General features: G+C 35.8%; 1 protein-coding gene across 3 annotated transcripts in view; it reads left to right on the top strand.

Annotated features, from left to right (window-relative positions):
- LOC140059800 (dual E2 ubiquitin-conjugating enzyme/E3 ubiquitin-protein ligase BIRC6-like) overlaps nucleotides 1-24938 on the top strand; it is a 47019-nt gene extending 22081 nt beyond the window's left edge. For 2 of the 3 annotated variants that reach the window (XM_072105724.1, XM_072105722.1), the window contains 34 exons: nucleotides 117-256; nucleotides 708-866; nucleotides 1282-1424; nucleotides 2091-2195; nucleotides 3916-4146; nucleotides 4251-4434; nucleotides 4885-5067; nucleotides 5397-6325; nucleotides 6645-6784; nucleotides 7311-8308; nucleotides 8523-8735; nucleotides 9351-9551; nucleotides 9939-10212; nucleotides 10877-11127; nucleotides 11434-11542; nucleotides 11807-12025; nucleotides 12370-12539; nucleotides 12668-13552; nucleotides 13900-14073; nucleotides 14689-14970; nucleotides 15120-15406; nucleotides 15717-15963; nucleotides 16169-16383; nucleotides 16634-16810; nucleotides 17349-17517; nucleotides 17919-18117; nucleotides 18597-18751; nucleotides 18953-19051; nucleotides 19327-19544; nucleotides 19966-20127; nucleotides 20542-20619; nucleotides 20774-20962; nucleotides 21949-22083; nucleotides 22233-24938. In XM_072105724.1, coding sequence (XP_071961825.1) covers nucleotides 117-256; nucleotides 708-866; nucleotides 1282-1424; nucleotides 2091-2195; nucleotides 3916-4146; nucleotides 4251-4434; nucleotides 4885-5067; nucleotides 5397-6325; nucleotides 6645-6784; nucleotides 7311-8308; nucleotides 8523-8735; nucleotides 9351-9551; nucleotides 9939-10212; nucleotides 10877-11127; nucleotides 11434-11542; nucleotides 11807-12025; nucleotides 12370-12539; nucleotides 12668-13552; nucleotides 13900-14073; nucleotides 14689-14970; nucleotides 15120-15406; nucleotides 15717-15963; nucleotides 16169-16383; nucleotides 16634-16810; nucleotides 17349-17517; nucleotides 17919-18117; nucleotides 18597-18751; nucleotides 18953-19051; nucleotides 19327-19544; nucleotides 19966-20127; nucleotides 20542-20619; nucleotides 20774-20962; nucleotides 21949-22083; nucleotides 22233-22547 — 8635 coding nt within the window. In that variant the 3' untranslated portion in view covers nucleotides 22548-24938. The remainder of the gene's footprint in view (nucleotides 1-116; nucleotides 257-707; nucleotides 867-1281; nucleotides 1425-2090; nucleotides 2196-3915; nucleotides 4147-4250; nucleotides 4435-4884; nucleotides 5068-5396; nucleotides 6326-6644; nucleotides 6785-7310; nucleotides 8309-8522; nucleotides 8736-9350; nucleotides 9552-9938; nucleotides 10213-10876; nucleotides 11128-11433; nucleotides 11543-11806; nucleotides 12026-12369; nucleotides 12540-12667; nucleotides 13553-13899; nucleotides 14074-14688; nucleotides 14971-15119; nucleotides 15407-15716; nucleotides 15964-16168; nucleotides 16384-16633; nucleotides 16811-17348; nucleotides 17518-17918; nucleotides 18118-18596; nucleotides 18752-18952; nucleotides 19052-19326; nucleotides 19545-19965; nucleotides 20128-20541; nucleotides 20620-20773; nucleotides 20963-21948; nucleotides 22084-22232) is intronic. The other variant, XM_072105723.1, reaches the window with a different exon arrangement.
- Nucleotides 24939-24952: the final 14 nt, after the last annotated feature.

Here is a 24952-nt window from a genome sequence, read left to right as displayed (position 1 = left end):
TATGACAAGCCAAATATGACAAAAAAAAATCCTTTTTTATGTCATCCACTTTATTCACTTGAGTCAGTTGTTTGCATTTTTTCCGTCATATTATTGAGTTTAATTTTTTTCTTCAGGGTATTTGTTCTGCTAACACTGATGGGTCATAAGTCAATTATGTCAGGCAACATGGGTGTGTTGGAACATTTCCTGGCACTTCTTGGCAAGATGCTGTCCCCACTACAAAATACACAAGGATATTATAGGAGTTGTAGAGGTAAACTGAAAGCTCTGTCTACACTATCAAACTTTAGGTGACAAAAAAAAAGTTTTGTGCCCATATATGGATATGATGATATCTTATCACTACCATATTTGGGCACATCACTACCATCACACTTTTTTTGTCAAACTAGTTTTATAGTGTAGACTAGGCTTAACTGAACACAGCTTACAGTTTTGAAAATTCATTTCTCTGTACCACCAATATTGAGCTTTCGTTGAGATGCTAGACGCAAGACAAGCAATAAATCGACCAGTGAATGGAACTGTGTGGGCTTATACGCATGCACAGATTTTTCTTCACAAAAATTACCGTCTTCTTCCATCTACCATCTCCTTCTGTCTATCGTCCAAAAACGAAAGCTCACTATCATCCGCATCCACAGCTGTTCCATGTGGATAGAACATTTGCAATACAGTTACGCTTTTTCTCTTATGTATTCTAGGGAACCTTGATTTACCATTGGTTGGTTGGGTACTGTTATTCTTATCACGTACACTTGAACAAGCAACGCCACCAGCGGCAGATGTACCAACTGAAGAGGATGAAAATGGCAATGATGTTGCAGCTGCTAAGGAGGCTGAAAAGAAAACTAAACGAAAAGGTAAACTTCTAATTTAATTAAAAATAATATGTACCTTAAAGGCCAATTTACACAGATGAGCGATAGTGGTTAGCGAAAAACCACGTAGCTTGTCCCATGTATAATCTGTATCTATCCTTAGCTGAAACCATAAGGAATATCATAGATTCTATATTTTTATTACCATTACCGCTCGTCTGTGTAAATTGGCCTCAACAATTGTATATATATACACAGTATGCCTGACATTTAATTCACAGGAAAATGTTCCCTTGATGTTCCAAAGTAGAGGTTCTGCTCTATATTGTTTCATTGTGTTCCATGGATAAATAATAAATAGGCCTAGAATGTAAGCCTAGGCTACATGCAGTCAACAGCACACAGTACAATGTTTGTTTCTAATGCTAATCTAATTTGATTCTTTCTTATGTTTTAGCTGGTAGTAGATGGGACTTCATTAACTTGGACCTGACAACGACAGAAGTGCCCAAGACTCAACGAGGCACTACAAATCAAGCACAGTGTCAGAGGCTTGCAAAACAGATGAAAATGCACAAAGAACAAATTAAACAATTAGAAGTAAGGATTTATTAATTATTGAACATTAAAGCTTGTTCCCTCTTGGGTGCAAGTACGAAGTGAGTTGACCAATCACAAGTGGCAGTTTGATGACCCATCACATCATGATTGGTCAAATTACTTACGGTGGGCGTACACAATTGTGTTGCGTCTAAGTGGGAACAAAGCTTTAAGATCACCATAAAGAAGAATTCTTCTTATTAAATTTAAAGTGAGAGAACAATTCAGCAACATATTTATGTCACTACAGTATTGAAGATGATGGTAGTTTGCTATTTATATTTACTAACAGGTACCCGACCCGTCCAATGGATGGGCACCATTTTATAATGATTTTAAGGTTCGGGATTCAAACAAAAACTACAGTAATATTATTTTACAATGCAGTATACAAATCTATAAATGTATGTATTGCTAATGAACCGAGTGACTTAATTGCGACGTAGGAAATAAAGTGCATAGAATTACCAAACGCAGCATTCGGCAGTTGCAAAAAATTGGTCTAGCACATTTTTCGTACAAATTTTCCGTTCTAATATAGGCTAATGGATAAAGGGGAATTAAAAGGTGCCCGGCGCTAGTATCGGATAGAGGAACAAATTTTGGCTTAGTTCTATGATAATATAGATTATTTTTATTTAATAATAAACAATTCTTTTTGTTCAGAGCAAGCATAAAGCTATACAGACAATGTTGGTGGAAGAAGGTAAAGACAAAGACCCACTTGTATTGCAAAAGGTATTCAAGGAATACAAACAACACAAATCTAAGGTAATTGTTCTCGAAATTCTGTAAAGAGATTACAGGAGTTGCATTTAATTAGGCTCCTCCACTTTATCTATTTTAAGTGATGTGAAGATCTTTTTTTTTTCTCTTTCGTGGCTGTCACCCACATTTATTCATGTTGTTGCTATACAACAGTACATTATACAAATACATATATACTATATAAAATGTAAATGTGCTTATAAGCAACGTTGTAATTGATTGTTCTCATTATAGTCTCCTGATAAGTGAGTTGCACGACTCACGAAACAAGCCTGTAGAGACCAAACTGTAGTTTTTACTTCTTTTCCAGACTTAACGTATATATACTATATATACAAAACAACAAAAACAAAAATATAAAAACAGTACAATTCAATAAAGTAGTATATATATATATATATATATATATAAACAAATCAGGCAAAGAACATTAATTCTAAACCGCCCGGTGATATACTGAAATTTAATTAATTAATTTGAAACGATAAAGATGAGGAAATCTGTGAGAATGAGAAAAAGTCGCCCCAACCGAGACTCGAACTCGGACCGCCTGCTTGATATGCAGATGTCCTAACCATTAGACCACTGGGGCTTTCATGGTATTGTTCGAACTCGATTGGATAGCGACTCTTTAACATTCTCGGCGTGGTACGGCGGAACAGCACTAGTCCTCAGTTGTACGCACGCGCACCAGAGATCAAATTGATACGCCCTCATCTTACAGTATTTTTATTCACGAGGCGGGATCTCCGAAGAGATACTTTTATATATATAAACAAATCAGGCAAAGAACATTAATTCTAAACCGCCCGGTGATATACTGAAATTTAATCAATTAATTTGAAACGATAAAGATGAGGAAATCTGTGAGAATGAGAAAAAGTCGCCCCAACCGAGACTCGAACTCGGACCGCCTGTAATTGCCGGCCTGGTAGAGTTGCAGATCCTTGCCCTCGTTGTATTATATATATATATATCATTTGAAACGATAAAGATGAGGAAATCTGTGAGAATGAGAAATTTTTTTTTTTTTTTCGTTTCAAATTAATTAATTAAATTTCAGTATATCACCGGGCGGTTTAGAATTAATGTTCTTTGCCTCTTGTGTTTATATATATATATATATACTGTATATCCATGCATGCACATAACATCAATAAAACGTATATTTTATGGTTATAGCAAATTATTTTAAAAGTACAACTATTTACTACTAACTTAATGATGTGAGGTTCTTTATCTTTATTGTCAAGTTGCAAAATCGATCACATTATTGCACCAACGCATGCAACATATTACTGAACCTACCAGAAGGCCTACTTTAAGTAGAGGCTGTGAGTGACAGTGACTGTGTGTGAACTGGTGTGAACTATGTAGTGAACCTCCTACTCGTCTTGAAAGATGTACTAGGATCTATAAAGTGCACACAAGCATTTTGTGTGCACTGGGCCTATGGTTTATAGTGGTTGTCCAAGAACCCTCGTTCTACATCTAGAACCATGGACCAAGTGAGCATTGAAAACTTGCTGGTATTACATATTATATAGATATGGTGCTACATGTTACGATTCCGATGTCTAGACCACTCAATATAAATAAATAAAAATATTTAGGCCAGCAAGAACTTTAAACCCCCTGACCACAACCCGTACCATTTGGTACATTCAGTATTACCTCATGCAAGCATGTTTAATCTAAATTTAAACAAAAATTTTTTTCACAGCATTCCAAAGATCTACTAAGAATCAGACGGCTGGCCTACCAAGAACTACACAGCAAGGGGGAGAAAGACAGCAAGGGGGATGATGATGCTTCAGAGAAGCCAGCAGATATTTTCCAGGCCCAGATTAGACTACCAAGAGAGCAGTGTTTACCTGTTGTCCAGGGACTTACACAGTTGTTGCTATCTATGGATTTCACCTGCCATGTGGATCTATTCCTTGTAGCATGCAAGGTGAGATTTCCCAGATTCCAATAAAAGCCTAGTTAGTTTGCTTTTAACTTTCATAACTAGAAAGTAGATGTATGGATATTAACATTCATTTTTTTACAATTCAGGTACTTGCAAGGATCTGCAACTCTACCAGGCCGGCAATTACACTTGCTGAGGTAATGACACAACAGCAGCTTCAGCAGTTGTTGATGTTGTGTGTTGGGTCAAAGTTCAATTGTGGTGCAGCTTCTTGGGGCGGTCCATGGGCTTCTCACGCAATCATTTGTCTTCTACAAGATATCTTAGAAGGTTAGTCATATTTGTATTTATTTATACTGGGTGACCTCTGACCTCAGTCAATGAATGGCTTTCCAGAGGGCCCAGCTATGATCAGTGTCTGCGAGTGACAGTGGCTGTGTGTGTACTAGTACACCGGGGTGACCCCCTACTCATCTCAAAAGATGCACTAGGTTCTTTAAAGTGCACATGAGCTTGATGTGTACACCGGAGCTATGGTTTATTGTCCTTATCCGTGAAGACCCGTACTACCACCAGAACCATGCAGCAAGCGAGCCTCAAACCCTTGCTGATGTTATGGCTACATATTACCGTTCCACTGTTTAAACCGCTCATTCACTGAATTGCTTAGAGATTGAAGTGCAAGCAGATACTACGACATGATTCTTGAAATAGACATTAGAGGGCGCTTCGAAAAGTCAAGAGTAAAGATGTAAACTTTGAACATGCTTTTCTTTCTAGGTGAACTTTTACACCCAATAGAGGAGGCATCAAACCAAGGAACTCATGGAGAAGAAAGACTTGAAATTGATCCTGATCTCACGAATGATGCAGCACCAGAAATAGAAGTGGCAGGAGCTACGGGAGGCGCTGAGGTTAATGGTGTTGCAGGGAACGTCTTTGACATCATGGGAGATACAGCAGGTAGGGTTTTTGTATATTCTACAGGTTGGTGGTAGTAATATGTGTAATAATACCTAGAGATTAAGTGAGTTAGTGCTGTTTATTATCTCTAAAGCCAGACATAATACTATATGAGAATCGGATGTATAAGCTAAAGGTATATTTTGAGCGCATAATGGTATTACAGTATTATAATAAAAAAAAAGTCCATAAAATACAGTGCAACTCATTTACACTCAATAATATGTATGTATGTAAATAGTAATGTAAACATATACAAACAATGTCAACAGACATGAAAACATTGATGTAATGTGTGTGTATGTTTCAATTTGTTTACTACTCTACAGAAGCATCCGATTTTCCACCTCTGTCATCAACACCAGATGAAAGCATAATGGTACACCCAATGCAGCAGCCAAGCTTTTTGTCAGACCCATTAGACATCGGTTATGCACTTCCAGACGATATTGATGACATCTGCTTTGGCTCTTCAAAATACTATAGTCTTTGGGAAGATGGCTACAATGCAAAGGGCCCCAAGAGAACTCTGAAAGCTGGTGCCAGCTCCGGTCGTATATTGTACCAATCAATGAACGGTAATGGAAACGGAAAAGGAAGTGCATCTGGAACTCTGCAGAATGTCTCACTTGCGATGGATGCCAGGCTAGAACTAGGGCTTCAAATGCAAGCTGAGTGGTATTTAAAAATATCTTCTCTGACGGATGTAAGTGCTGTTAGCCAGGCACAAGTAACAGACTCCCTGCCATCTCAATCTGTACAATCATCTGCCGATTCAGGCAACACTGCAGATAACAACAGTATCGATACCCCTCTCCCGTTGATGTCCTCAACGCAAATGTTAACAGTCTGTTTCAATCAGCTTTTTGGAGAGATTCAAAATCAGAGGGTGAATTTAGAAGCATTGCTGCAACTTTGGCTCACACTTAATATCAATGCTACAACTGTGCTAGAACACAAACAAGAATCTAAAAAATTCAATGCCAGTCTTGTACCAACGATACCTCTACTACAGGATTCAATGTCAAATCTTCTAGCCTGCCTTGCACGGCAGCCTAACACACACCTGCAAACGTGGTGTTTAACTTTCCAGACACTCTGTTGCCTGGCAAACTCCAGATGTCATGACCCTGAAGAGACATCAGAAGCAGTGTGGATGGCCAATTTGATGGTAGAAGACCACAATCTCTTGCTTGCTCTTGTTCAGTTTTTCTCTGGCAATATATTACAACCAGGAGACAGCACTATTCAAGGCCAGGTAAGAAGCTTACAAACAAAATGTAACAAATATAAAGTTTTCTTTAGGTTTTTGGAATATCTCCTTTTAAAAACATGATCTATCTTATATAAAAGATTATACATATCTTAAAGGTTTGATTCTCAATTCCCTGCCTATTTTGATGTATCCATCAAAACATATTCCACATTTATTCAGTTATAACAATAACAGGAATCCTTACTAGAAGCAAAAGCTTGTCTCATGAAGGCATCAATAATACATATAATACAGAATAAGAAATGTTAAATAACAAAAATAAGAACAAATGATGAGATGATAATGAATATGTTTTTACCAGGCTGGTCCATCAGTAGTACAGGCAGTCAAAGACTTCCTAGTCAGGCTTCAGATGAGAGTGTCAACATCACCAGAACCACACACCAGCACCTTTAAATCTCTTCTATTAAATCTTCTACAATTGATGGTTGTAGAGCCAAGGTTGGTGTCTTTTATAAAGATATTAGGTGGAGCTTTTGGTCTCTGGAACTCTAGGGACAATAAAGCTATTTGTTAAATGAATAAAATCTTTAAATAAATTATCTACTGTTGCTATAAGGTCACTGCTGTTAGAATGCGAAATTGATCCAAAATGGGGGATGAAATTGAGTCTAGATTATGATTTTCCTATTCTTAATCCTACGGACCTTCAAAGTATATTGATCGAAACATCGAGACACTCAACAGTTTGTTTTCAAAACTATACATATGTGGTGTGCCGCAAACTTTATATCAATATTATGATTGTTATTAAAAAGATAGGTGGAGCTCACTAATAAAAAATAAAAAGTAAAAATAATAGGTTAATTCCCAATACAATGACCTAGTTTGATTTGACCCCTTTACTACCAACAATACAGGCCTCTATACTATAGTGTGAATAATTTATCACAACTTTATGTCTAGTGTAATCATTAATTTTATAATTTGTGTTTCTTTAAATTGTGATTCTTTTCCTTTTCTACAGGGGTGCATTTCAAGTAGGAACGGGTCCATTGGATGCTCAAATCTTTTTGTTAGAGTGTATTCTGGAACAAGAGTTTACAACGGTTGATGTTGCCAACACTGTCAACCTCATTGATGCCATTGTGCTGTTGGTTCACAGTCATTTGTCTTCTGCACAACAGGTCACCAGCCATAGTGCATCAACCAGCACACTCAGTGCTAGGTCCTGTTTCACTGGTCTGTTTGCCAGCATGCTACGAGGTGTGGAGTACAAATCCATCGATGGTGGTGTAGGTCGTGATGATCTGATGTGCTACTTATTAAGACTTGTCAACAATTTAGTTGAGATTCCGATTGACACAGTAGAAGTTCCCATCAGTGAATCCAACATTCCTGATAACCATAAATCCAATCATCCAGATTCAGAGAATTCTGATTTGGAACCAATGACAGATTCCAGTAAGATCAATGCTGCTCAACAACAGCTGGATGCACCACAAGGAGCTTCTGGTTCTTCTTTCAGTGCCATAAGTGATGAAGAGAAGCAGCGAACTGGTGAAAGCTCTGAACAGCCAGTCAACACGACTGCCATCAGTGATGAAGAGAAGTCTTCTGCATCTACCTCAAGTACAGCACCAACAATGACAGAGTGCACTAAATATATCGCTGACATTATTCTGTCACAGTCTAGGACAGTAACTCTGCTATTGTCTGCTTTAAGTTACTGCGACAGTAACACAATGGCAATGATCATCGGGGGTGGCTTATGCCAACTGACAACAGAATCTTTATCTACTGGTGAATCCGTCTCTGTCGGGGATAACATCTATCAGGTGCTGTGTACTCTGAATACAAAGGCAACGGTTGTAGATCTGATTCTTAAGAACATTATGTCGTACATTAGTGGGGGTGATAGAGGACATATGCCAACTGTTGCGGCACCTCTTTCAGAACCTCTTCTCTGGTTTATTCTCAGAGCTCTCAGTTCAGAAAAGGCATTGCAATCCTTTCATAACATGGGTAAGTTTTGTTAGTTTAATTTTCTTTTGAAAACAATAATTACTGATAGTAATACTCTGAAATATAACTTTAGAATAGTTGCAGTTTATTCAGTAATTTACATTGATGTAAAGTTATATTCTAAAATTACATGTAAGAAATCAAAGTTGACAATTATATTCTTAGTTCAGATTTTTCATTTCCACTTTATTCAAATTATATGTATGTTTTTTAGGTGGAATCCAAGTATTTTGTCGAAATCTTGTGAGCAGTAACCAAACAGTAATTGATACAACACCTAGCGCTATATCCAGTATCATGCAGAGACTCGGCGTTGCAAATAAACCCAATGGGGGTGCTGTTCCACCTTCAGCTAATATTCCAAAATCCAGAGGCTTGACGTCTGAAACAGAAACCATTGATGGATTGTACAATTTTGCTCCACATGGTAAGTGACTTTTTTGCATTATTTTGTATCCATTTTTGTCTAAAAAAAATAAGGAAAGCACAGAGAAAACAAACAGCAACCAGGAATAGAGGAAAACCATAAAGGGAATTTACTCAGATTGGTTCCCATACAAAACAAACGACACAATAAATAATTACATACAAAAAGACTTCACTAGCCAACTAAGCACAGAAGAAATTGGCTTGCTGGATATTGAAAGATAGACTAGTATAAATAAAGACAAGACCTACGCTTAAGCCTAAACTATCAAACTTTATGTGACAAAAAAGTGTGATGTGCCAATATACGGACATGATGATGTCATATCACTACCATATTTGGGTATATCACTACCATATTTAGGCATATCACTACCTTATTATTTAGGCACATTACATTTTTTTGTCAAACTAATTTGATAGTGTACTAGACAGAGCTTTAGAGTTATCGATTCAGTGTATTCACAAAGTGAAACATCACACTCTGATAAATACTGATTTGGTTTTTGATGCATTCTAGTGCTCTGGACTTTGGTTTATTTTGCATAAAAAGTGGTAATTAAAAATTTCTTTTTTCTTGTTCTTGTACTATAAATGTGGAATTTGTTTCTTTCAGGATCGATTTCGTCGAGTAGCCCAACGGCACAACCAGCTGAGGTACTTCTGCAACCTCAAGCACCACATCGCAGGGCTCGCTCTCCTGCATGGTCCTATCATTTCTACCCAGATGAGTCTTGGTGTGATCTCACCATTACACTACCTGGTGCTGTACTTATTAAAGAAATTCACATCCAACCTCATCTGACATCATTAGCCAGTAAGATTCCTTTCTTTGTCTTTCTCTCCTTTAATTAAGTGCCTCTCATAACACCTTATGATTTATAGCAACTTAGAAATAACATCATTTATAATTCTATTATGATCAAAACTGTATTATATATAGTTTTATTATTTAAATTAAAAAGTCCCATAGAATTAGACATATTACTTATTCAAATTCTGTCTGCTCTTCTCCACCAGATGTGCTCTTTTTGGAGGCATGCAATTTAAGTAATTCAATAATACAAAATTGCAAATTTCAAATAAACACCATTACCATGCTCAGGCAAAAAGATGTGATTTTAATAATATTTTAAACATTTTTTTCCTTATTGAAGCAAGAAGAAATATAGTTTTAATAATTGTTTTATTTCTACCCGTATAGCCTGCCCATCAGCGGTAGCTCTTGAGCTCAGCAGAGATGGTTACACCTCTATCCCCATCAGTTCCCCAATTTCAACTGGTGGCCTGACGTATATCAAGTTGCAGCTACAGAAGCCAGAGGTTACAAGATCAGTGTGCTTAAAACTACACAGACCAAGAGATTCAAGCAGCATTGGTCTGTCCCAGATTATGCTGCTTGGGCTGAGCGCCTTCTCAAATTCATCGGCCAATCAGAATCCATTCCTACTGACAGAAGATGCAGCATCAAAATCCAGGTTTGACATATTTACTTTATTGTAGAAAATACTTTAGTAGGATATCGATAGCTTACACTTGGTACTTGGATTGAAATTACAGTTTAAAAAATAACTTTTTCCCTTAAGCTTGTTGAAAAACAATCTTTTTTAGCAGACATTGCAATATTTTAATGATCAATATAATATACTGTATTTTATATATATAAAAGTATCTCTTCGGAGATCCCGCTTTGTGAATGAAATACTGAAAGATGAGGGCGTATCAATTTTACTTCTGGTGCATGTGCGTACAATTGAGGGACTGGTGCTGTTCCGCAGTACCACGCCAAGAACGTTAAAGAGTTGCTATCCAATCGCGTTTGAACAATACCATGAAAGCCCCAGTGGTCTAATGGTTAGGACATCTGCATATCAAGCAGAAGGTCCTGGGTTCGAATCTCGATTGGGATGACTTTTTCTCATTCTCACAGATTTCCTCATCTTATCATTTCAAATTAATTAATACATTTTCAGTATATCACAAGGTGGTTTAGAATTAATGTTCTTCGCCTGTGTTTATATTATATACTTTTTACTGTTACACTTTAAATGAGTATTACATTTCCAGTTAAACATTAAAACCAACAATACTATGATAATACAATAGAATGTGTTTTAGAAGGTTATATTATTTTATTGGCAGTGTTGGTTGGCTACGCTTACTCCACCATTGTCTTACCTACTCACCCTCGCTGGAACCTATGATGTCCGCCGCTGCATCAACGTCCACTCCACATCTACTGACCACCTGCACTGCCCTCCTCTTGTCTCGTCACTCCCTTATCCGTGCTGCTAACATCGAGGTTGTACTGTTGAAAATTGGATTACATTCAACTGAGCTGGGCTTGTCGTTGTTTGATATTTTATTGAGAAATCTTTACTTGACTGATGATGGTAAGTTTTTAATGTTGTCAATGCCCTTCAATTTTTTGTAGAAAATATTCCATATACAGTGTTTGACAGCTTTTAGAAGTTGTAATACCATGATAAATGCCAGTTAAATTAGAACCCTCCTCTGGGATACCCCTATTCAGGAGAACCGCTGTTGAGGGTTGACTTTCCCAAAAATGCAATTTATATTTTCATACTATAGTAAAACGCCTATTCAGGAGACACGCCATTAAGGTGACACTATGTTGGGTCCCCAGGGTGTCCCCTTATTGAACATTATATTTAACAACAATTTTTTTGTAATTTTAGATGGTCAAACTCCATCACTGTTGGGAAGAGGGCATGGGAACTCTTCAGAATCAACTGTTGAAATTATCTACCAACTTGGTATGACACAAGACCAAGGAACAAAAGAAAGGTTGATTTATAATAGCATTGTTTATAAACATATTAACATTTAGACTTCCTAAAGCTCTGTCTACACTATCAAATTAGTTTGACAAAAAATGTGTGATGTGCCCAAATATGGTAGTGATATGACATCATCATGTCCATATATTGGAACATCACATTTTTTTTGTAGACAGAGCTTTAGTCCCCCAACGAGACCATTTGTGTGTTTAAAAAACATTCTTCGTCATTGACTGTGTCTAGTAACTCATTTTCATTTTTTTTTCTACAGAGTACAGGCCTTGCTGGAGTGGCTAGGGGATACAGCACGGGTGGCGCTTCACAAGCATAGCACATATCAACGAGCTCCACACACTCTCTCACCACTGGAGGTTGGCCTTTTAGCACCCTCTCCTGCTCACATACACTGTGTTGCAACTATCATTTGGAGTAGCTTTGAACTTCCTGTGCCATATGACCTTAGATCTCTATTGACACAGGAATTATTCAGGTATGTGATATTCTTTGACCACGGCATAGAGTTAGGAAATGGACAGGGTGCTGTGCTTGGTTGTTAACAAGCTTGCCTTCCATTCCTAATAAATTTTTACCAACTTTTTTTATTGTAATGTAAACATTTTTTGTTGTGCTATCGTTTTTTGTACATTTTACATACCGTATTAAGTAAGTGTCCAGGGTTCAGTCCTGACCTTGTGCCACTTTAGTTTAAAAGCGTGATATACAGTAGGTTACTTACATTTGAAATAAAATAAAATTAAAAAAAAGTGTTGTAATAAAGATAATTAATTACATAAACCAGTCTTTATTGGTGTCTCTCTTTGTCTTGTTTTTAAGCTCAATTTATGAATGGTCAATGGTTCTACCCAGCACCTGTGCTCTAAAGAAGTCAGCAGACTATGTGTTATGCTCTATGTGTTACGTACAACCTTCCTTCTTTACATCTATGATGGAATGGATGGGTGTTGTCCATGATACAAGCTTAGAAATGGTTTCACATTTAACAGGTGGGTTATTGCAATATTTCCTCTAATCAACAACCCAATTAATTACATTTTCTGTAATGTCTACTTTTACAGTAGCTTATCATCATTGGATATTTTTATTTAATACGAAAACATTGTTTATATTCCAGATGACAGTAAGGGTGCAGAAAAGGGAGCAGGAACAGATGATGAACAACTTCCAAGACACCAACCAATCACAATTGAAGATCTAGGTCTTGTGATTCTCAATGAAGATCACCTGACAACCTTGTCAATAGCCTGCAGGTCTCCGTCTGCTTCCCAACAATTGATCACATCTGGTTTTCTGGCAATTCTTACACAGGCTCTTGTTGAATTTTGTGAATATGAAATCCTAAGAAGTCAATCGGATTCCTCTAGTCCATCTCCTAGACCAGCTAAGTCTCCACGAGGAACCAGACTTAAGCATCGTACAGACTCTGTTTCTTCTGATTATGTGTCGTTAACTGCTGATCTTGTAGCTCCGGTTTTGAATTTCTTTGGAGAAGTTTCACAAGAACCATCTATGAAAGAGTGGCTTGGGGGATCCGAAGGAAGAATCTTCTGGAAGGCATTGCTAAACCTCTTGTGCAACAACTCCTCAAATGAATATCAAACTCAGACACTGCCATCCAACCGGAAGAAGTCAACAGTTCTCACCTCTCAGCAACGATCAGCAATTGAGAATGCTACCATCTCATTCCTCAGTAAAACAATTGCTTTCCACTCTGAGAACCAGAGAAAGCTGGCAGAGGTCATTTGTGATGTTATTTGTAGTAAGAATGATTCAAACGGCACAAATCTTATTACTGGTTTTACTAGAAGACTTATACTGCAGTTAATGTTGGAGGATGAGAAGATTCTAGTTCATTTGAAGTCAACAAGACATCTGTACAAAGCATCTGGTTCCACACCAACTGGTCTCCAACATCCGAGCTTTGGAGCTGGTCATAAATTTAGAACTATTGAAGTTGACCTGATGGATTCAATTAGCAAGGTCTTATCACAAGTGTCAGGTGAGTTTGAAAAAGGGAAACAAGTATTCAACACCTCTGTTCAATAGACAACAAAACAAATACGAAATACATGGTCAAAGCACTAGGCAACCACCCGTTTAAACATGGGGAATATATGCCTTAAAGATTCAATGCATTAAGAGGACACTGAGTTATGCCTTAAATGTGTCCCCTTAATAGTAGTTTATTCAAATACAGATCTTTTACATTATATACAAGTGCTCTAGCATTCAAACTCCACTCAGTTTTCACAGTAGAACAGCGCTAGTTATTTGTCATACTAGTGTTGGCAACCATTTAACCAATTAACTGTGCTCTTTACTATTATAATTTCTTGTTAATTATAGATACTCCATCACTGACGTCAAAAATTCTTGACAGTAAAACTGAGAAGCTACCTACCTCTACAGACAAGGTGCTGTTTCCATCGCTGATAGCAGACCTTGCCAAAAGCAAACTAAAGAAAATAGCTGCTAAAGCTAGTGATGCAGGGATAAAGAACAAAGCAACTGATAAATATAGTAAGAAATAGTTGATTGATACTTGATTTAATAATACAGTAGAACATCTCCATCAAGACATGCCTTCTCTGACAAATGAACAGGGAAATATGTTTTAACACTACAGTCAACCTCTATTTGAGGGACACATCTTGATGATGTTCCTTAATAGGCATTCTACTATGAACTTTTTTTTATATAAGCCAACCAACAGAAGGTACAATGTGTATATATACTCTAAAAATACATCCAAACATAGAGAGCACTATTTAAACAAATCTAAATCTCTGTCTACACTATCAAATTTTATGTGACAAAAAAATGCACAAATATGGTAGTGATATGACGTCATCATGTCCATATATGGACACAACCCTATTATTTGGGCATCAGCAGCTATATTTAAAAAATGAATTTACCAGACACTTTCTAAGTGTGATAAATGGAGAATGTATGCAATTTCTGGATGTTTTTCAAAACAATCAGACAAAATTGTACCATTGGCGGAAAACGGCAGATGACTATACTGTATAGTTAGTAATACTTTATGTTGTATGGTTATTGCATATTATCTCTTGATATGACACATTTTATTTTTATTGGCTGTATTTTTAATTTCAATCAATTTTATTTTAGATTCTGAGTCAGATGGCAAGGATAGCAGCTCTGCTTTTCCTAGGCCGCCAACAAGAAGAGGACGTCTTGGTCTAAACCGGGATTCAATGAGCATTCTGACACTTTCGTTGCATCATTCAATGTTTCCAAACCAGGCCTTACCATCTAAGCTAACCCTAGGCCAGTTGATGGTGTTGTTAAAGCAGAGAGGCTTAGATGCTGGGTTCTCTCATCTGCATTTTACAATGAAACTTACAGGAAAATTAATCGCAACACATAGTGCTAAGATGAACAGTGTTGACGGTAGGTTCCGATTTTTAGCGTTCTATATACAGTATTTTCATAATTATACTGATATCAATTACATACAAAATATATGTTTCTATAAATAAATAGGATTTATAAATGTTTCTGATTAACTGGACAATCATTTTAATAATCTTTTTTTGCAGATTCTTCATCAGACAACAACAAATCACCAGATGATTTGAATGATGCTATTCCAGATGCTGTCCTCTTAGACACACCTGCTCTTCCATCTTTCCTTCATGTCTTTGCCAGCATGAATGGTCTAGCCCTCATCGCTGAACATCTTCCCATGTTATACTCTGAAACACCACGCCCTGAAATAGCCACTAGCAGCTCAGTCATTGAGAAGAATGCAGATGATCAAATCAAAGGTGAATGGTTGCCATCAGAAATGGGAGGAGGAATGGAATCTGGAATTGAAGAAAATTGGGTAAATTATTTTTTAAACAATAAAATTTGGTTTAAAGGGTAGATCCGGGCATATATTACTTTTGTCGTAAATAATAGATCTATCTACACTATCAAACTGTATGCGACAGAAAAATCTGATCTGCCCATATATGGACATGATGATGTTGATATCACGACCATATTTGAGCATATCACTACCATATTTGGACACATCACACTTTTTTGTCAAACTATCTGATAGTGTAGACAGAGCATTACACCCATGATAGCTTAGCAAGTTTTATTCAATATTCTATATATTACTTTCTAATTTCAAAATGTTATTGTAGTACCACCCTCTACAGTTTCAGTACATGGAGGAAACAAATCAAGGAGGCAGTACAACAAACAACTCGCTACCATTGTCATCGACGACTACACACCTAGGCCATAACATTGCCATTCCAGCCCATTCCCTAGCAGCATTTGGACTGTTCCTCAGGCTGCCAGGTTATGCTGAGGTCTTGTTAAAAGAACACAAGAAGGCTCAGTTCCTGCTTAGGCTCATACTAGGAGTTACAGATGACGGGGAAGGCGGTATGTACAGAAAAACCTAGTATAAGAAAAATTTAAAAATATTTAACTGTGTATATATTCATGAAAAGAACATGCATATTATGGATTTTTTTTATTATGTTTATTAAATATTCTTACAATATTTTTAATTATTTCTTAATTGTAATCAAATCGTTAATAATAAATATAAAAAAAATTGTGTTTAAATAATTTGTTATTTTTTTAGGTCATATATTATCATCGCCTCAGGCGTCTTGCTTACCCACACTTCCGTTCTCGATCTTAATTACTCTGCTTCATGGCTCACCTTTGACCACAGATGATGGAGTCCTACTACGTCGTATGACCCTTGACATTGGAGCACTACATCTTGTATTAGCTTGTATGTCGATATTAAGTCATTATGCTCCAAGGGTCACGCCCCCAGTGGCAACATCTGAGGTACAATTTAAATTTATTTTCAGAGTTTGCCATGATTAAAATATTCAGCAAAATTGATCAGAGTTTATTGAAACCTGTCTACACTATCAAAAAAGTGTGATGTGCCCAAATATGGTAGTGATACGACATTTCGTGTCTATATATGGGCACATCACATTTTTTGTCACATAAAATTTGATAGTGTAGACAGAGCTTTAGTTTGCTAAATAGGATTTGAGGCATTTTGTTCATGTTTTTTGTTTTGTTATAGGCATCAAGTAGCGTCAATGGAGTCGGAAATGCAGCCGGTTCTGAGAATGAAAAGAGTCAGAATTACTGGGCTAAGGGTACAGGATTTGGAACAGGTTCAACAACCTCTGGATGGGACGTTGAGCAGGCACTTAATAAACAAAAGGTAGAAGAGGAGCATGTGACATGCCTACTACAGGTGATCAATCATTTATTATAATTATCTTAAAACTCCATTATCTTAATCACCATTATCTTAATCATCATTATCTTGATCATTATTATCTTAATCATCATTATCTTAATCATCATTATCTTGATTATCATTATCTTGATCATCATTATCTTGATCATCATTATCTTGATCATCATTATCTTAATCACCATGATCTTAATCACCATTATCTTAATCATCATTATCTTGATCATCATTATCTTGATCATCATTATCTTGATCATCATTATCTTGATCATAACTATCTTAATCACCATTATCTTAATCATCATTATCTTAATCATCATTATCTTGAGTCAGAGAATCTAGATATCTTCAAAACAGTGCAATATTATATTAAAGCCTGTGTCTTCAATCCACATTGCTTTGTACTTTAAGTACAGTGTTGTTATCCCAGTGTTGCTAAAACTTTCACATGACAAATATTTGAGAGTTATAATCAAGATTGTCAAAATATGTTTAAATTCATTTTTAATTTTAAAATTATTATGTTACTTTACAGGTACTGTCTGCTTTCATTAACCCCAGTGGGCAATTGGAATCAAAAGAGGGCGCTTGTGAAGGTATGACCGAGGACCAATTATCGGCAGTCTTTCCACCAATGTTTGTTAAGCTTCTGAGTCACTCATGTCTTTTACCCGCCATCTCTTCATATTTAAGAAACGATTCCGGTAAGATCCAATTTCTTCTATTGAATGTTTCATTTTTTGTATAAGACGTTTATAAGAATAGACCACTATATTCTTGGATAAAGAGTTGATCAAATTCACTATTCACTAAATCAAAACTTCAGAAAAAATGGAATCGTCTTTTGTTTTTTAGTTAAGTCAATTCCTAAATGTAGGCAGGTGTCTAGATTGTTGTGTAGGCCTAAAGGGTGTTTTACACATGTTCCTGCACGGTTTCAGTCCGATTTAAATGCCAATGTTTTGTTTTCACGAAGCTCCACATAGCTATGCACCGATTTATTATTGTGTTAACTATAGCAGTGTCTAAACTATTTTAATGTTACTTGATAGAATAAAATAAACTATATTTATTATTAGTAAATATAATCATCTTTGATTCACAGTTTTAGATATGGCCAGGCATATACCCTTATATTGTGCAGTATTAGAGCTGTTAAGAGCGTTTTCTTCATGTCCAAATATGGTAGAGTTGCTTCTACCGTTACCAGACCAAGATGATGAAGTACCCACTACCACAACATGTATCACAAGCCTGCTGGAGAGCCTCAAAGGCTGTGTTGATACCTATACTTCCAAATTGCAGTAAGTATTTTGTAGCCTAGCTTTTGCATTTGGCTATCCCAAAACTGAACATCATGTTCTGGGGGAAATTCCTGTTTTTTGTTGTTTTTTTTTTAAAGTAAATAAATGACTTGCCAATTACAGGATGGGAAGCTCATGTAGTGTGGAAGTAGAAATCCTGGAAATTAACAGGATTTGAACTAAAGACCCTGGGTAAGCAAGCAAGACAACCACCAGAGCCACTTTTGTAGAATATCTAGTTTTCCAAGTTAATTATTATTATTAAATTTAAGCCCTCTGAAACATTGAAAAGGTTTGGTTTTAAATGAGTGTGGTTGTTGGAAGAGTTGTCAAACATTTTAACAAATAACATCTAAAGTGCTACAAGTATAATGTGAACTACAGCAGGAGCATGTCGTATGTTTTACCATAAATATCCTTAAGAGTAGACCTACGTCTATGTATTGGAAACAGATATTGTTGACTATTTTTATTTGTAGACTGAATAAAGATAGTAAAGTTCCTCGGAAGAATATCAAAGATTTTGCAGCTAATAGTGACGATCCCGAGACAGAGGGATTGACATTACTGGTTCCTGACATCCAAAACACTGTAGAGATTGTAAGGAAAGCTACAAAGAAATACAGAACATCAGGTAATATATACAGATATTCATATTAATAGTTCATTAGTTGTCAAAATGCAGAGTGTGAAATGGAAGAGTGGAGCTCTTTATAATCTGTATGTTTTTCTATTTCCTAATTGTGATACTGTGACACCCAAAACTGCATTGCTACTGTACATTTATTTTCATATTAATTAACAGTTATATTTATTTGTGTATATTCTTTTTTAGATAATACAGATAGTGCAAATACATCAACCTCAATACCACCGCTACTAGCATCTACCCCGGAGGAGAGGTATTGTGCAATCATCAAGAAACTTCAATTTGGTATGTTCAAAGTAATATGAATTAAATTTATTAGTTAGGAGAAATTCTGTACTGATACATTACAGTTAGTAAATAAAAATATATATTATGATATTTAAACATGTACAGAATAATTGCTCAAATTATATTAATGTAATGGTGCAATATTACAAGGAGTTACACAATTGGCATAATAAAATAGGCATTTTAATATTACTATTTTAAATCCAATATATATTGGTCTATAGTGTTATTACTCACTTATATCATTAAAATGTAATATTTTCTTTTTTTAGACACTTATCAAATGGTAACAGAAGATGAAAATGGTAAAACACGGTTCAACATCCCACATCACTACTCCTCCAGCATTAACTTATCTGGTAACGTGAAAAACCCAAAACGAGCTCGAAGATTAGCTCAGGAGGCAGTAACAATCTCAACATCATTGCCGTTATCTGCGAGCTCAAGTGTTTTTGTACGATGCGATGAAGAAAGATTGGACTTAATGAAGGTAAGGATAATTTAATAATCATCGAATTTCAATCTTTGATGTAACTTTAACCTTTATATCCCCAACATGCAATAAAAAATGAAACAGTCAACTCTCCAAATACAGGACACCCTTGGGCTGGCCAAATATGTCTGGTTTTCTGGAAAGTCTGGTATTCAGAATGTGTTTTTAATGTTAAAAATAAATTTGAACCTTGAAAAAAGTCTGGTATTGAGAGAACTTCTTGTTTTCAGAAAGTCCAGTATTGTGAGAGTCGACTGTAATTTAAATATATATTCATTGGAACTTAATGACGGTGAAAAATAATATACATATATATAAAATAATATTTTAGAGGTTGCCTCTATGGTCATATATATGGTTGTTAAAAGAAACAAAACATAAATTGGAATAAAAATGTGCTACTCTTTTTTTGATACAGGTGTTAATAACAGGTCCAGGTGATACACCATATGCAAATGGATGTTTTGAATTTGATGTTTACTTCCCTTCTGACTACCCAACCTCGCCTATGCAAATTAATTTAGAGACAACTGGCCAACATAGTATACGTTTTAATCCTAACCTATATAATGATGGAAAGGTAGGTCAACTATTATCATGTTACTAGTTTTGATTTTAACATATTATTTTGGCTCCTATAATAATGTTGTAAATTGCATTTGCTAAAGAGAGGGGAAGCACAGAGTAACCACAGGCATCACAGCACCAAGAACAACGGTTAGACAAATCTGATATACTGTACTGTACATAACTCTCCTGAAACCAGAATCATCCGTAGATCATTTCAAAATGATTCTATGTAGATATTGTAGTAATTACTGTAGTAATAATAATTACTACAGTAATTATTTATTTTCTATTTAGTAGGCAGTGATTAACCCTAACAAGCTTGTTAAATAGATAATTGCGTAAACAGAGGTTTAAAAAGAAAGCAGTACAGTACTAAAACTGAGACTTTTCTTTAACAATTTGTTGGCATTTTTGTTGTTTTCAGGTTTGTTTAAGTATATTAAATACATGGCATGGGAGGCCAGAGGAAAAATGGAATCCAAACACATCAAGTTTTCTACAGGTATGCAACTTTTTTAGATTTTGAAAATAGCTGATTACATTCAAGATACTCTAGTAATAAATAATTTGATTGCGCAAAATAACTATACTGGGTGACCTCATCCTACCATCTATTCAATCCAACCAATAAAACCATATGGTTTTCTATCCTACAGGTGCTAGTCTCCATACAGTCACTTATTCTAGTCTCTGAACCATATTTTAATGAGCCTGGATACGAGAGGTCAAGAGGAACGCCAGCAGGTACTCAGAGTTCCCACGACTACGATGCCAACATCATGCAAGCAACGGTCAGATGGGCCATGCTGGAAATGGTCCGTAATCCTCCACTAGTTTTTAAAAATGTAAGTTGTTTTGAGTACCGTAGAACCACTCCTTTGAGACACCTACTTTGTAACACCCCTCCTTTGAGACACCTCTACTTTGTAACACCCCTCCTTTGAGACACCTCTACTTTGTAACACCCCTCCTTTGAGACACCTCTACTTTGTAACACCCCTCCTTTGAGACACCTCTACTTTGTAACACCCCTCCTTTGAGACACCTCTACTTTGTAACACCCCTCCTTTGAGACACCTCTACTTTGTAACACCCCTCCTTTGAGACACCTCTACTTTGTAACACCCCTCCTTTGAGACACCTCTACTTTGTAACACCCCTCCTTTGAGACACCTCTACTTTGTAACACCCCTCCTTTGAGACACCTCTACTTTGTAACACCCCTCCTTTGAGACACCTCTACTTTGTAACACCCCTCCTTTGAGACACCTCTACTTTGTAACACCCCTCCTTTGAGACACCTCTACTTTGTAACACCCCTCCTTTGAGACACCTACTTTGTAACACCCCTCCTTTGAGACACCTCTACTTTGTAACACCCCTCCTTTGAGACACCTCTACTTTGTAACACCCCTCCTTTGAGACACCTCTACTTTGTAACACCCCTCCTTTGAGACACCTCTACTTTGTAACACCCCTCTTTTGAGACACCTCTACTTTGTAACACCCCTCTTTTGAGACACCTCTACTTTGTAACACCCCTCCTTTGAGACACCTCTACTTTGTAACACCCCTCCTTTGAGACACCTCTACTTTATAACACCCCTCCTTTGAGACACTTCTTCTCTGGAGGATACCCTTCTTTAGGTTAGTGCATCCCTATTAAGGGAACACTTTCTCGTGATATGTTGCTAACTTTCTTGGGTGTCTCTTAAATAGACATTCAACTGTATAAAAGAAATGATGTCGCAGGTATAAAATGATAGCAAATATAAAATTCATTGGACTTTTAAATTAACATAGTTTTCTTTGGTTTTATTTATTTGATTAGGTAATACAAAATCACTTCTACCTGAAGAGGGCAGAAGTAATGGCGCAGTGTGAGGAGTGGGTGGCGTTGCTTACCAGATATTGTGAGAACAAGCGTGTTGGAAAGACCATGGCTCATCACTTGACAGCAATAAAGGTAAAAACATTTTGTTGTATCATTAATCTATAATAAAAGCACCAGTTATATAACAGAGTGTGAAGACCCTTCATTTATTTGAGGAGTGCGAAGGTCTTAGGCCTTGTTCACACCTAGTGTTTTAAACATATTGTGTATATTACTCACAGAGACATACAGCTCAACTAAGAGAAGAATTGAAGAAGTTAAAACCACCAAAGAACTTGGAAGAGTTTGAAAAAGAGGACAAAACCAAACCAGATCAGACGGTGAACAAGCAAGAAGAAAAAAGCACCAAAGAAATCGAAGAAGAAACAAAATTAGAAGAACCAGAAGAAGAAAAACATATGACCTTTGACCAATCAATTTACGATATTGTGGAGTCACCATATGTAACGGTTGAGAACTCATTTCCCAGTGTTTTGATGGAAGCCTTCGTTAATGACGAAGAGCCACCTTTCGGTTTTGATGAAGTTGATTTTTAACAGTAAAACAGGTGATATTATTTAGTGTTAACAAACCCATTACTTGCTGCATATAACTGTATTATGTAGAAAATTGTGTGTGGAAGGGGGAAGGGTGTTTTTGTTGGTAGGTGTGTGGGTGGGTGAAATCGGAGTGTGTCTGGGTTTGTATTTAGTGTGAAAATATTTGCGGGAAATCAGAATTCCATAATGTTTTGTTTTATTTGCAATACATAGCAGTTGTGTTGTGTTAACCGTGTAATTATTAAATACCTGTATATTTAAGCAGTGTCTATGTTGGATTGTATAGGCCTATTTAGAGAACTGACTGCTGATTTTATTTTGATGAATGTTGTTACAGAAATATTAGTATACTGTAGGTCTGTTTGAGACCCATGTCTAAATATAGCTGAACAATAGAGGCATAATTGATTACATGTACAATTATTTATAAATGATTTATACAATCTGATAAAAGTTACTTAATAAATAGCACTAATACTAGTCGGTCAACTTTAGGCCACCCTTAAGATGGCCCAAACAGGCCACAGTTAGGCTGGCCTAAAGTTCCAGATTTTCAGACTCCAATTTAAAATAGGAGAAAGGTTGGACCTTTTGAGAATTCTGATTTGTTTGGAAGATTACAGTTGTCAGGGAGTCTGGTTTTGGGAGATATGAGGTGAAACAAACAAAAACAAAACAAAAACAAAACAAAAATGAACTACCATGTACCTCATAGAACTAATAAAAACATTTTCGGTAGTACAATACTACTGTAGTAGAGTAGATGTATCTAACTTCCTAATTTTGGCTAGCAATCACGCACTTGCTAACCTACTGTATGAAAAAGCGCCAATAAGAATCATAGAGTGGATTTTTGGGTTTTTAACCCTCTCCATAGTATTTTGAAAGCCAGTATATTTCCTGGAATAAGACAAGGTAACAACTTTTGTGATAATATTATTGCAGCCTAAAATTAGCTTAAAATAATCTAAATGGAAAGGTATTTTGGTTTATTTTATTAATATACATATAATTATTACCTATGAAAAAGTATATTGCATCCTACGTATACAGAAATAAATTTACCTGAAATTTGGTCAATATATTTCTAGCATAATGCATATAACAGCTTTTTGATTACGGTTCATTCAGTGTATAATAAATTATTATTAAACTGAGTATTATTGAAATTTAATTTAATAGAAAAATGCAATTTTTCAAATTTATATTTTATCATTGTAATCTATCGGGAAAAATACATATTGAAACAATTTATAAGTAAACATGTACATACAACAATCTTCCGTTGCACCTTGTAAGTGTATAATTTATATTGTGTAGAGCAAGAAAAAATTGCATTTGCGATATTCAATTTGCTGTAGCTTAAAGCATAAACATATAACATTTTTTACAGTAGTGAATTATCTGGGACAAAGTCTATATACAGCTAATCCACACTCTATCCAAAACTGTCTATAACAATCTTACAGTGATGTATTATAAAAAGCTTGCAGAAATATTGAATATAATATTGGCATCTATTCTAGTCTAAATATAATTTAATTATTTTTTGGTCAATTTGACATGTGTTTAATATGTTACTGTACAGAGATGCGAATATATCACAGATATGTTTTTAAGTTGTGTTCAATGTGGAGTGTGTTTAAACCCGAGGCATTCCTCCCATTTGGACTTTCTAAGTTTTGTTAATGGTTGCGTACTTTATATTCTTTAAATTCAACGTGCTGTAGTAGTGAAATGTATGGAAACTCAGAAATTACACATTTTTTACATTTTAAAGCATTTTTCTTGTTTAGCAGTAATTAATGTTTTGAAAATGAAGCAAACTACAAGAAAAAGTGCCTAATTAGAAGTAATTGTTAGAAAAGTCATAAAACAATATATCCTTAATTCAACCTCAATATTTAAGCTATAGTAACGTCTCGATATGTGTACTGTTTGTCTATTCAAACAGAGATGATCTCAAGGTTTTTCTTAACATGTCTGTGTGTATTAGAACTTTGTGAAGTTGTATGATATCTGAGAAAATAAAAATGTACAGTTATAATAAAGTTCATTATTCAAAACTGGTAAAGAGTTTTATAGCAAATACGTAAGTACATATATAAATAGATTAAACTTGGTTATGGAATTTGTTGATTCAGTTGTACAAGATTGGTACAAGAATATGGAAATAAAAACCTGAAATTCAAGGCATAATAACAGAAGTTGTGTTTTTTAATTTGGTTTCAATATTTTATTTCATCATATATGCCCGAAACATACACATTTAATCAAGAGAGTAATTGTGCTACAGTAACTGTAAATGGATACAAAAAGTTCCCACGAATCAGCGGACGATTTTTGTAAGGGTTTCTTGTTGTAAAATTCAGGGCTTTCAGCTAATGATGCCGCCATATTTG

Source organism: Antedon mediterranea, chromosome 10, assembly GCF_964355755.1.
Source record: "Antedon mediterranea chromosome 10, ecAntMedi1.1, whole genome shotgun sequence".
NCBI lineage: Eukaryota > Metazoa > Echinodermata > Crinoidea > Comatulida > Antedonidae > Antedon > Antedon mediterranea.
Note: the sequence above shows the minus strand (reverse complement) of the source record. Positions and strands in the feature narration are given on the sequence as shown.